Source organism: Nipponia nippon, unplaced genomic scaffold, assembly GCF_047370975.1.
Source record: "Nipponia nippon isolate SJK-2023a ecotype South Korea unplaced genomic scaffold, ASM4737097v1 scaffold_16, whole genome shotgun sequence".
Classification (NCBI taxonomy): Eukaryota; Metazoa; Chordata; class Aves; order Pelecaniformes; family Threskiornithidae; genus Nipponia; species Nipponia nippon.
The window spans coordinates 3,774,897-3,788,267 of NW_028262332.1; the positions used below are offsets into that span (position 1 = coordinate 3,774,897).

General features: G+C 42.7%; 1 protein-coding gene across 2 annotated transcripts in view; it reads left to right on the plus strand.

Annotated features, from left to right (window-relative positions):
- Positions 1–13,371, plus strand: part of PAPPA (pappalysin 1) — a 183,562-nt gene that overhangs the window by 44,555 nt on the left and 125,636 nt on the right. For both annotated transcript variants that reach the window (XM_009475824.2, XM_087753259.1), the window contains exons 3-4: positions 7,785–7,930; positions 12,348–12,641. In XM_009475824.2, coding sequence (XP_009474099.1) covers positions 7,785–7,930; positions 12,348–12,641 — 440 coding nt within the window. The remainder of the gene's footprint in view (positions 1–7,784; positions 7,931–12,347; positions 12,642–13,371) is intronic.

Sequence of the window (13,371 nt, forward strand, 5' to 3'; positions counted from 1 at the left end):
GTGGACAGTAAAGCCTGGGAGGATAAAGGGAGAGAGAGAACAAGTAATTTTGTGTACATTAACAGCCACCCCAAATTTTTGTCCAGAGCTCAGACAGAACATGTTTGACATTTAAAAATTTTTGCATCATCTTTTTCCCCAATCTTTTTCCCTAAGCCTCTACTCTTTCTTATCCTGGCCAGAACCAGCAGCAAAAGTGCCGGGGAAAAAAAAAAAAAAAATCTGTTTTTACTGTATTTCTGAATCTCAGCCCAGGTTTGTGAAGGATTTGGCAAGGATTTACAAACCTTTGAGAGAATCCGTGTGGAGATCTGAGGAAACCCGCCTCCCTCCTTAAAAAAGCAAGTTGCGTTGGCCAGAAATTGGGCAAAAATTGGTCGTTTCAGCTGAGGTTTCCTTTGAGATTTTGGATTTGAACCTGAAGCTGCACTTTGAATCAAATTTTGCTCTGACTAACTCTAGCTTTACACTGGAGCAAATACATCACAGTCGGAGCTGATACTTGTGTGCACCTCAGTGAGAACAGAAGTTGGCTCAAAGTGCAAGCTCACATGAACCAAACCAAAAGAGGACCCACAGCTAGGTTTGGAGTAGTCCAGCCGTCAGGTTTATTCCAACCTGTTGCTGTGGTTCAGCTCGTTAAGTAGATATTGCATTTATAACATCCAGAAGTTATCTATAAGCAATTGCATGAAGTAAATCTGTATCATTTATTAGAGGTCTTCTGTGAGAAAGTCAGATAGGGCTGAGCAGGGGTGGGCCATTAGGGTTCTACAGATGATAATACTGATTTTTAGAACTTAGTAGCAAATAATTTCCTTTATGTATGGGGTGTTTTTTTTTTCTTTGCAGTCCTATAGATTTATAGCGTAAATGTTATGGTACAAATGTGCTTATTTCTAGGACTGTCCTGCTTGAAAGCCAGCATTTCAAAGCAAATGGAATGAAACTGATGACTTGACAATTGTAAAAATTCTCTACTTTAGACCAAGGAGCTGCTCTCAGTCTCTGTTGCAGGATAAAGAAAACCCAGACCCAAATGAGTCCTATATTTTGCACAGTAAAACTCTTCTTTCCATTTTTTTTTAATAATTGTTTTTTTCATAGGATGAGTAAAGCCTGAGTCACTAGCAAAACGGTAGAATTAATTCAGTTTGAAAAGGAGGGCATCCTAGGATCAACGAACACCCAGACTTTTGTAGCCACGTGGGCTTTTATTTTGTAATATGTGTTGCTTAGGGTCAGTCTTAACTGTAGGACCTGTCACTGATGTAAAAAAAACTTCATCCCGCCTTAACCAGCTAACCTGAATGCATTAGCAGTGTTGCAGAGAGTGATACAGAGTTCAGCACAGGCTACCAAACCTATCCAAGAAGCTGGGTTTATATTTGAACAATTATGCTAAGTATCTTTTCTTGGATCCTTATCATTATCATTTTTTTCGCCAAAACATTCCTCCTTTCTCGTAACAGGAGATCAGATTTGGGGGCTGTAGAGGACATTTTGCTGCAGCGGATAAACCAAAATTCTTTAAAAGCTGCCAAGCCTACATGTGCTGACAGTGCTTGCAATTTATGCTTGTGGACATGACCTAGTGACTGCCTGGTTTGGATGCGGTCGGAATTACAGTTACACATTTGGATTTCAGTGTGAACACAGGCAGTGATCTGGATCTAAATTGGGGCCTGAAGCCTTTTACTTTGTAATATTCTGGCTCCACTCTATTTCAGGCTCTGTCCCAATCACTGAAAGATTTATACCTTTATCAATAAATTATCATGACTTTTACTACACTTACACCAGTGTCTTAAATTAACGCTAAACTAAATGTAGATGAGGCACGCTTCCTGCTTCACATGATTTATGGCAATCTGTCTGAAATGAGGAGCAAAATTAAATTTGCCAGTAAAGGCAGATCTTTAACATCAGGTCAGACAAGAATTTTATTGCAAGTCCACTGCTAAAGAGGGTTTGTATGTTGTCTTTTTTTTTGTTCGGGTTTTTGATAGACCTGTAGCACTTCAGGCAAAAAGGAAGAAAAAATATTATAAATGTTTGTAGGTCTGAAATCCCTGCTGTGTACTTTATATCAGGTTGGAGGTGATAGACAGGACGAATGTAGCAGTTACATGGCATTGATAAGCTCTCAGCTTGAGGACTGTGTCCTCTTTTGATGACCTGCCTTTGAGAAAGATGTGGAGGGTGCAGATGAGAGCATCAGAAATGACCAGAGGTGTTAAAAAAAATAACCAGTGGGGAGTGGCTGAAGAAATAAGGTGGGTTTAGCCTAAAAATGAGATGGTTTACAGGGGATATAATAAGCTTGCAAATAAGTAATAGGTTTGGTAAAGCAGAAGGGAATCATCTAATCTCCCTGGCTTTGTGGAATGGCACAAATAGTCATGCACATCTGTTGCAGCAAAAAAGATTCAGGTAGACCTTCAAAAAAACTTCCTGACCATAAAGGTATTGAAACATGGGCTCCAAGTTGCTGGGGCAGTGGCAGAGTCTTTGTCATCTGTGATCTTAAGTATGAGCTAGATAAAAATTTGCTTTGGGGTGGAGGGCTACCAGTGATGGTGTCTTTCCAGATTTGTTTTTCTGTGGCTCTGTGGCAGAAGGCAAAAGGCGGCTTATACACTGGCATCAACACTGCATCTCCAAAAAGAGAGTTCCATGTCCAACCACCCAAGACTGAGAAATCACAGGGGGAAAAGCTAAGTTACAATTGTGCGTGTCTGCCAAATGGCCCCATTTCAAGGTCAGCTTTCAGTGCTGCGGAAGTCATGGCTCTTGCCATTATCTTCAGGAAGAACATAATTTATCTCAAAACTGTCCTTGCTGTTCACTGCAGATATTGAAAATCTCTAGGTGAACACTGCACCCTAAAACCTTGGGCCTCCCATGTTGCTTGAACAAATGGGACAGACAGTTGGTGGGTGCCTGTTCACATACCTGACTGCTGTGGTCTTTGCTGCTCTAATGAGTTAGTGTCAATCCTGGGGCCAAGATCAGAGCTGGAGGGACAAAGGGAACACCACTAAGACATATCAGCCACATCATGTTGGGAACCACACCTGGATCTGACACAGGCTGCTGGCGAGTGTTGCCAGGGCTGTCCAGAAAAGCTTTCTCCTTGTCTGCTAAACTGTACCACGGTTTAAGCTGGGCAGATTTACTTTGTCCTGCCATATCCTGAACCCATTAGGTAAAGGATAGGACATTGTATGTCAAGAGATAAAATGGAGAGTTTTCGAGGCTGACTTCCCAATTCAGAAGATGCTGGCGTTTTTGTGTTTTGTGGGGTTTTTTTGTTTTGGTTTGGTTTTGTTTTTTAAATGATGAAATGCAGTTCCTTTTATTCCTAACAAATTCATCAGGCAGTTGGAGACCATACTCCATACTGAGCAGATAGCAAAGTTCCTGCTCGGTGTTTGGGTGGGGTCTTGCAAATAATCCCTTAAGTACCCTGTTTGTTTTCTTGCTGTAAAGCGACACTTGTCTTTGAAGGAAAAAAACAAAACAAAGTCAAATAGAGAATAACTCAGAGCAAACAGTAGAAAACATTTCCTAACAATAAGGGCTGGAAGGCTCTGTGTTCCTGGCAAAAACAACTATGAGTGCAAGAGGCTGCACCCCAGCCACATTAGGGAAACACAGGAAAGCCTCTCTGACCTGGAAGAAAATGGGGGAGGCAGTTTTCAACCCAGTTACAAAACTGCTTGACTCTAGTCACCAAGGCCAGATTTAATATGATTAGACCTGATACCAACTGAGTTTAAAAGCCGTTGTCAAATGTGTTTGTAGCTAAGCGGCAGAGATTTCTGGCTGGATTTGGCTTTGGGGCTGAGGGCCAGCAGAAGGGAACTCCTTGTAGTGGCCCCTGCGAGCAGGTGGGGCTGCTGGCTGGGGGCTTCACCTCACCACCTGGGGACGAGTCCTGCTGCATCGAAGCCACAGCCCAAATGGATGGGAAATGGGCTTGACAGATGAGACAGGCATGGGGATAATGGCTCGTGTGACTGGGGCAGGCTGCGTGGTGGGTAGGGCTGTCGCGAGACACTGCTGGATGAGCTAAAGATGCCATCAGACTGAAACTGGAGCACTGTATGGGATACGTGTTACTGTTTGAGGTCTGGGGCTTACTGGATAAGGGTGAGCTGCTGTACGGTGCGGTTTCAGAGGGTTATTTACACTGCAGTGGAGGAAAAAAGCAAACTGAAGTTGTGCATTGGACAAATAAGTCGATGAAAAGATCTGGGTGGGAATGTGCACATTGCCTGCTATGATTTGGTGTCCCAAATGGCCTTAAACAGCCCATAGAATTTCTATGTCTAAAACAGATTCCAGCAAAGGAGACCTTTTATGATGCACTAATAGGCTCATTAGGCTTTCTTGAGCAAGGCACGCTCACAGCATCATATGTTTTTTCCATTACAGGAATTACACGTGTTTTGTTGTGCTTTGGGTTTTGTTTTGTTTTCCACATAGACTTGCCCTGACAGTTCCCCCATTCAGGTTTATATTGGAGGTACCATCTCGAGCCAATGAATTTTATGAAATATGTTGCTGGCACTCACGGAGAGATGCATAAAGGAAATATTCTAATGACAGTTGGAAAGGCTTTGATCCCTTTCCAAGACTGCACTCATGTCTTTGAAATGCGAGTTTGGCGGTGCTGGAAAGGCTGGGCTCTTTGGCTCTCTTTGGCACGAGCCCATGTGACAGACATTATGTCCTCTATCAGGGGACCCACATAACCTTGAGAAGTGTAAGCAATGCTCGCAGATTGCATTGGGTCAGATAGTCTGGGCTGATAACAAAGCAGCTGCGGCAGCAGGGGGGAGTCAGCCTAGTCCAATGCAATAACTGAAAACTATTTTGACCTGGTAACTGTTGGGTCTGCTGCCTGTGGCTACGTAGTTGGACATGAACTGTGAAAGTAGTTAATTTATGCCTCCTTGAGTGTAGGAATGTGGTGATGATGGATAGGGATGGGAGGTTATTAGAAACATGGGGAGTAAGGAGAGGATGGAATTCCAGCTCGTGTTTTTATCTCTTACACACACACACTGGTTCCTTTGCATACATACTCTTGGCTGTCTTGCATGTGTGCACAATCCAAACCCTTGCTTACACACTCACACCTCCGTTCATGCACGCACACGTTCACACGCTTCCAAGGGATTTGCCTGAGCTAAATGCCTGAGCATGTTTATGCGTTGGGGGTTGCTGACTGTGTTCACAAAGGGGTTTGCATTTACTGCCTCCCGAGTATGATCTGTTTACACCTACTCCTGTGCAGACCCTTTGCTAAAAATCCTCTTAGCATTCTGTTCTTACACCATTTGAATATATTCTGCTCATTCGCAGACTTTCGTTGGCTAGCAGAGAAGTAGTGGTCAGAGAAATACTATAAAACCAAGTCCAATTGACTTAGTATGGTGGATTTACACAAGACGAGTTCAGTCTCGGTGATGCACTGACATCACTGGCCAATTAGCTAAATGCTATCTGGTCTGGATGTTGTCTGCAGTAATAATCCATGTACAAAACAGCCCTAGATGTTGAAGCACGTAGACTGTATGCAAGTGAGAGTGTGATTGTGGCCATGCATTGAGGATATAAATGGGGGTTGGATTATGTAAACAACAAGCAAAAAGACAGCTGAGAATAAAGAAGTATTAGTTTAGATGATTTGAAACCGTACGAGAAGAGTGAGGATAAAAATGGTGATCTCAGGAGAGGAGTTTCATTATAGTTACTCCTACAGGGATTTGCATAGGCCATAAAGCATCTGCATCCAGAGTCAACAACTGCAGTCTGGATACAGACAGTGGGCCTTTCCTTCCCACTGTGATACAAAACACACAAACGTTTTTCTACTCAGAGATACACAGTGCTTCTGTTTCTGTCCTTTTCTCTCTTGCACAAAGTATCACATCACTCCCATATTCTCTCGTACGCTTTTGCTCGCTGTCTTTTACTGATGCTGCCATATGTGCAGACATACATATCGTCCCTTTCACATGCATACGTCCTCCTCCCCAATGCGCTTACACTTTCATTTGGAAATGCACATTAGCTCTCCTATGTAATTTCAAACTGTTGCTTGTGGACATATTAAAGTATGAGCCCATGTTTGGAAAAGATGTTTTCAAAGGCACAAAGAAGATCCTGGAAATAGGTTGTGCACAGCCTCAGACCATTGTGCAGATACATGCAGAACAAGCTTGAGGGGCTAAGGGGAAGATCTGTGTATTTTCCATAGATGTGTTGGGAACAGTGGAGAGATGAGAAATGTGTAAAGGGTCACAGTGCTGACCTGTCCTTCAGGATGTCATCCACATTTGATTGGAAGATAAACACTGTATGGAATGGAAACATACCCTTCCACTGGTGTCCCCAAAGAGCACGTCTTCCTCCGTGAGTCAGCGAGGGCCTGGGGACACCCAGCCATGAACTATTTTGGAGGCAATGACTTCACCAAGTGACAGGGGAAGCTATTGTGGAAATATGAATGTGTTTTCCATTGGGGAGTCCTCCAGGGAAGGACAGAAAGATCTTGGTGCTGAGCCAACTCCCTTATTTTTTCTTCACCCTTCTGGGAACGAAAGCCTTGCAAAGTATGCAAGGAACCCTACTTACTGAATGTGAGTGCATTTGGTTTGTGAGAGCTACATGAGCCCTATACACACCCATACACATATGGAAAGGAGGACTTCAGGAAGCAGGAATCAACCTGCTCAAGACCATCATGGTGTCCTTTCCTTACAAGCTAGTCAGCCATACTTGACTCAGTGTGATCCCTCTCTCTGTTGTTTCCACCTGTCAAGTGAAGATAGTACAACTTATCCGTGGTTTAGATCTTGTGTTAGCACACCACTTCATATCAAAAGACAATGTGAGCTAGAAACAGAGAACCAATGGGTCTACTCTTATGCTTCACTTTCTCCAGCTCTACTCTGACTTAGAGTATCACTGTGCTGCTGAAAGCAGTGTGGCACCATGGTACACACTTTGGCAAGTAGCTCCTGTGTTCCAGTACTGACAAAGTCTATTCCTTTAAAGGAGTGCAAGAACTACTTCCAACGGCCATCAAGCTTAAGGGATTGGCTTTGCTTGCCTGCAAGCAGATAACGCTCCTCACCTGGGGGGGGACCTAAGGAGCCTCAGGAATTTGTGTCATGGTATGGTACCACTCCTGCGGAGATCTCTTGCAAGGATATCTCTTGGCACAACTTCGCTTGCTGGAAATAGCAATTCCCAAACAACCATCCTATGTCAGGGTTAGACCGCGTTACATCTCAGCACAAGTGACTGCCACTGATGCTAAGGGAGTAACTTTGTGAGCTGGTGTGAGTTGTTGCACCAGCCTGAAGATGTGAAACTTGTTATTGTGAAGGAAAACTAGAGGTAACAATGGTAAACAGCTTAGAGGAAATGTGCAAGAGAACTGCTCATATAAAAAGATTTACTGACCATAATATATGGTTAATTACATTCATAATAAATAGATTCCTATACTTATCTTAGGAATGTGGACAGCTTTATGTATTTACCTTGGATTTTGTGGCCTTAGTTAATCAATGGCCTGAAGTCCTTAGATGAGATTCACTATATGAATGCAAAGTAATTGAAGTTTGGGAGTGGGTTATTAAAATATTTCAGGTGACTGATACGCAGGATATTATAAGATCTTTGCCTGGATTGCAGCACTTCTTCAATACTTTGTTGCTTTTTGTGTCTCCTTTAGAAAAAAAAATGCTTTTCTTTTTCTACAGGGCATACTTAGATGTCAATGAACTAAAGAACATACTCAAACTGGATGGATCTACACACCTCAACATCTTCTTTGCCAATTCCTCCGAGGAAGAGCTGGCTGGAGTGGCAACTTGGCCCTGGGACAAGGAAGCCTTGATGCATCTAGGTGAGTGATAAAGATGTTTCTTCTTTGTAAAGCATTCTTTTGAGGCTCTAAGAAGGAAAGATAAATATGCGTTAAGCTCTATTCTGATTTCTTATCATTCCTCTAATATATAGTCAGGGGAAAAAAAGTATTTCACGATTCCCAGATACTGGCTCACAACCAGGAAAATATTAGGTTATAAACCCAAAGCATATTATGGTATTTGTAGATGATGTCAAGCTGAAAGTATTTCACCTTTTAAGTGAAGCTACTTTACAGGGCATTCACTCCATGGGAGCACTTTGTGAAGAAGATCGGGGGGGATAGGTGGGGGGATGCTTAAACAGAAGTGAATTTTTAACCTTAGCCTGTTACATTCTGATCCTTAGTTAGTAAACTAATTACTTAGTAAGCATTCAATTAATTTTCCTCACAGACTATAGTTAAAATTTTTTGCTATTTTTCTCTACCAGTGTGCAAAAGAGCAAACTGCTGAGAGATTGTATTTCTAATGTTCATTTGAGTGGAACTGGAAAGAGTTCACTACCCTGCAGATTGCCCTGCATGTTTCATAACTAGCTTGCTGACTATGGCTGCTGGAACCCAGAGATCCAGACAAAGCTGTGCAACATCCCAAATGACTCATTTCCCTGCCACCTGCAGTGCCACTGGACCTGTGTTCCTTGCAAAATGTCAGATGAACCTCAAAAGGTTCAGAAGGCACTGACTGAGTCTGTATGTACTTCTCTTAACTGCACAAACTTCCCTGGGGCTGCAAACCTGATCTGGTCATCTTATAAAAACAGGGATTCTCACAAGTTTTCCAGATATTTCTCCAGCCTGTCCAGACCTTCCTAGGCTGGAAGTGAAGTCTAGTTTCAGCCAAGTTCAGTCTTTGTGAAAGGCTGTTTCAGCCAGTTTTTATATTACCCAACCCCACATGGAGCAAAACAAAAAAGATGTGGCAAATGTAAACCTAGATAAGAAGAGCAAAATATGGTGTTTATTATTCTAAAGCATACTATGAGAGCTGAACTACAACTCAAGCCATCAGAAAGGGAGGCTTTTCCATGTTCCAAAATACATTACCCCAAGACCTAGATGTTAACATCTCTCTATAGTCACCTGTCTCCATAGCTGAGAGAGGCTCTATGGTCAGACCAAGCAGTTGGAGCTGGCTGCCCTACTTCAGTTAGTAAACATTTTATTACAACATTCAGCTCTGCAGCTGCTCTGGAAGAAGTGTGAGTAAACTTCCCTTCCCAAGGACCGGCACTGACACACATCCAGTCTCCTGCTGAGCTAGGCTGGAAGTGAAACCATTTCCACTCTGACTTGCCTCCAGCCCCATCTCTATGGGCTCCTGCTGGGAGCACCCAAAACAGAAGATGCTGTCAATGCCTGCCAGTGAGCATTCCCCACGGCAACATCTTCTGGCAAAAACAAAGACAGATATTAACCCCAGCCTCAACCAGCACCCATGCTGCTGTGATTTCCATCACTTTGTAATACCACAACCCCCTACTCCTGCACCAGCCCCACTGTAACTGTTTGCTTCTGATTGTGCAACAGTATGGGTTGCTGGTGGGAAACATTAGCCCTAATGCCACTGCTGGAGTGAAATAAGGCTGCAATATAGCCGATCCTTCCTTAAATGAGTATTTTCACAGCTTCCCTTGATGTTGCCATGCGAGGGAGCAGAGAACAAGGGGAGAGCTCCAGAGTGCCAAGAAGAACCTTCTGCAAGAAGGCTGAGGCTTGCCTAAAGCCCTGATGAGTTCTTCTGTCACTTCGTTAAACTAATTGTCAACATCGTGCCTGAGCAAAACAATTTAAATTCAGCTGTATTGACAGAATTCATTGACCAAAAAAAGATCTCACGAGAAAAAAAAGACATTAGCCAACAGTTTAAAGTTGACTTGCAGTGGAAAAAAGAAAAAAATAAATAAATAATGGTCATAATTTCCTGTCATAATAGCCCTCCCAGACCTGTGCTTGGTCTGTAAGAATTCATCTTTAATCTTTTTTACTCTCTTCTATAAATCCAATATGTACTTAATAAAAAATATGAAATATGTCCTGTGGTGCAGATCTAAAGGCTGGGATAGAGATTGTCTGGGTGAGGGAGTTTATCTTTTCTGTAAAACTGCAATTGATTTAGATTGTTGACAGCTGTGAAAAATATAAATTTTCAACAAAGGCAAAAATAAAATCTCCCTCTCCAGCTGCCTCAGGGCTGTCCAGTGCCAGAGCCGTTTACCCAGCCTTTATTTTGAAGGCACGTCCTGCTAAGGAATTTCACCAGTACTCCTGCCATTGGAAAACAAACCCTGGAAGTATCTTTGGGAAAGAGACCCCCACAAAACAACATACCAGCGTACTCTCTGGGTGTAAAAGGCTCCACATGCCTAGACCCCAAGCACTGGAGGACTCAGAGCATATGTTGTATAATGGGGGAGAGAGGGATGCAAGGAACATGGGGATTGCGGTGGCTGCATATGGGTAGATCTGTAGATAATTAATTGGGCCTATGGAGAGCTAGTGTAAGGACCAGTTCAGCGCTGTGAAAAGGATGTGCAGATGCTGCATGTGGCATAGCAGGCATGATGTTGCAGTATGGTTGATTTTGTTCTGTCTTTTGTGTCTGTATTTAAATTTGCATGTGTTCTTGCAAGACACCCAAAGTGGTCCTTCCTCTCTCTTCAGCATTGATAAAATTTCAGCTGGAACACTGTATCATGTGTGCACACTATACTTGAAGGAAAACGTGAGACAACTGGGAAAATCAAAGGTGAACAACAGTCAGGGAGGTCTAGAAAAAGGATTGAGCTACAAGGAAAGGTTGAATGGATTGCGGTTATTCAGACTGCAGGAAAAGAGCCTGAAGTGGGGATGATGACAATCTCATAAAAGCTGATGAAAGAGGAGGAGAATCTTCTGTTCTTCGTATCTGTGTGAGGCAGGACTTGAAGTCATGAACTTAAATTGCCAAAAAATCAATTCAGATTAGATGTGAGTTAAATCCTTGCAGACATAAGGATACTGAGTGCTGAAATTGATTGCTGGGGTAGTCATGTCATCGGGGGTTGCAAAGAGACATTAGACCAATATGTGTGAGGGATGGTATAGACCTAATTGGTCCTGCATTGTTTGAGAGTGGAATTAGATGACTTCTTAAGATCTTCTCGATCTTATTTTCCTGTAATTCCATGGTTATTGCAACCAAGTCTCCAGGCAGATAAGAAGGAAGAGTCTATGGTGTGTCAGAACCCGGTGATCTCATCTTCCCTGTGCTACAGTCCCTGATAAAGTTCCTCCTGCCAAAACCTTTTCTCTCCTCATTGTCACTAAATTATTAGTGTACCATACCCAAGATTTATTTTCCCACTATAACTTTTACAAAGCAGTCTCCCATTCTCATGGTAAGCAATATACACAAACAGTTTTAAATAAAAGGCTTGGAAAAGTTGAGGTCAACAAGCTAAATAAAGAAAACATGAAGCATATCGTAAATCCAAAGGTACAGCTAGCTGAGCTAAAAACATAATTCTTATGATTAATTCAATATACTGTAAAGCCTCTCTAATTTAGTATTTGCTTATCTACATATCCTATAATGAATACAACAACAACAAAAAAATCACCACTTGTTTTCTTTGCGCACATTTAACAACCATGCAGTTCTTTTAGAATTATCACATTCCAGGATTTCATATTTTTTGACACATTAGACTTATGCATATTCATTAGTGGACTGTGCAGTTCTGATCAAACTAGGCTTGTCTGAGTGTATGAGCAGAGTGTGTCTCTGACAATTACTTCAAAGCTGTCTATATGGTCAGAGCACACCCCACAAAAACTGTTCCAGCCTTGGGTATAATCTGTTTTCTTTGTCCAGCTATTAGTTTGCAAATATTGGTGGAACCTACACCAATTTTTAGGGTGTTTCAGAAGTTAATGGACTTCTATTATATCTTTACTCTGTGGAATAGTATACAGAGAGTGCTTCAGGTATGTTTTATTTGACTCTTGGTATCAAACGCATTGCTTACGCTTCTCTGGGCAGAATCATTCTATTTAAGGACACTAAATGATTTGAAATTGCATAGTATGAGGTAATTGCATGTAGGATTTTTTCTTTGAGTTAACAAACCAACCAAACTGACCATATTCAGTGGAAAGACCGATTGTTGCTGTGGTTTTGGTTTAGGACGTTGGACTTTGTCCCATGATTCCTCTTCCTTAGAGCCCCAGATTAAGTGTGAGATTAAACCTTGCTGTACAGTTTCTCTGAGCAGGCAATGTGCCTGATTGTGCAAAAACCAGTCTGTGCTATAGAGGATCTGATGAACTGCCCTTGGGACTGTCTTCCTTTCCCTTTCTCTTGCTGTTCTGAGGAAGACAAGGCAAATGAAGCTCTTCTCTTTTCCCCTTACAGGTGGCATTGTGCTGAATCCTTCCTTCTATGGAATCCCTGGCCACACGCACACGATGATCCATGAAATTGGGCACAGCCTGGGGCTTTATCACGTCTTCCGGGGAATCTCAGAGATTCTCTCCTGCAGCGATCCATGCATGGAAACTGAGCCCTCCTTTGAGACCGGGGACCTCTGCAGTGACACCAACCCAGCTCCTAAGCACAAGCTGTGTGGAGATCCTGGACCTGGCAATGACACATGCGGTTTTCACAGTTTCCTAAACACGCCGTTCAGTAACTTCATGAGCTACGCAGGTACTTGAGTTTCCTCGGTTTGCTGGTGGTGTCTGTGGTTGGGCGAGAACAAAGAGTAGCAGTGTTACCTCTGATTTCTGCAGTCCATTTCATGCAGGGCTTTATGCTGACATGTGAGTCCGTTGGTCTAGGACCAGACTTGATGAGGGACCAAACTTGATGCCCTCAGGAATCCCTTCCAGTTCTCCTGTTCTTTTTTCCCAGTTTTCCCTAACTACATAGTTTCATGTGATGACCAGGCAGAAGGTTTGGAGGAGGGAAGAAATGAGATAAGCATTAAGAAAATGGCTTCTAAAGGATCTACAGCAAATTTGAAACCCTATTTCCCTGGGTTCCGGATAAGTGATCTATGAGGTCTTCTTTGAAAAACCCAAATTCAGAGATTGTTTACCCTCCCCCAAGGACATGTTGAATGTCAGATGAATATTGATACCGCCAAGGCTGTGTAATGAACCTGTGATAAGTAGACATCTAATGAAACACTGCTTGTGCCTCCATGCATCTGTTCAAGTACCATGTTTGGTGTTTGATTTGGAGTCACTGTCATTTGGCTACACTCACTCACATCTGAGTTTCATCATCGGAGTGTGAATACTGGCATAGTACCTGGATCAGGATTGCTCTTCTGGTCAAAGTGTGCTGTGCTAGTTTGTGCTGTGAGTGCAACTACAAAGGCTCCATATCAGTGCAGTAAAACCACCCGTCCAAGAGGAATAAGCTGCTTAAGTAA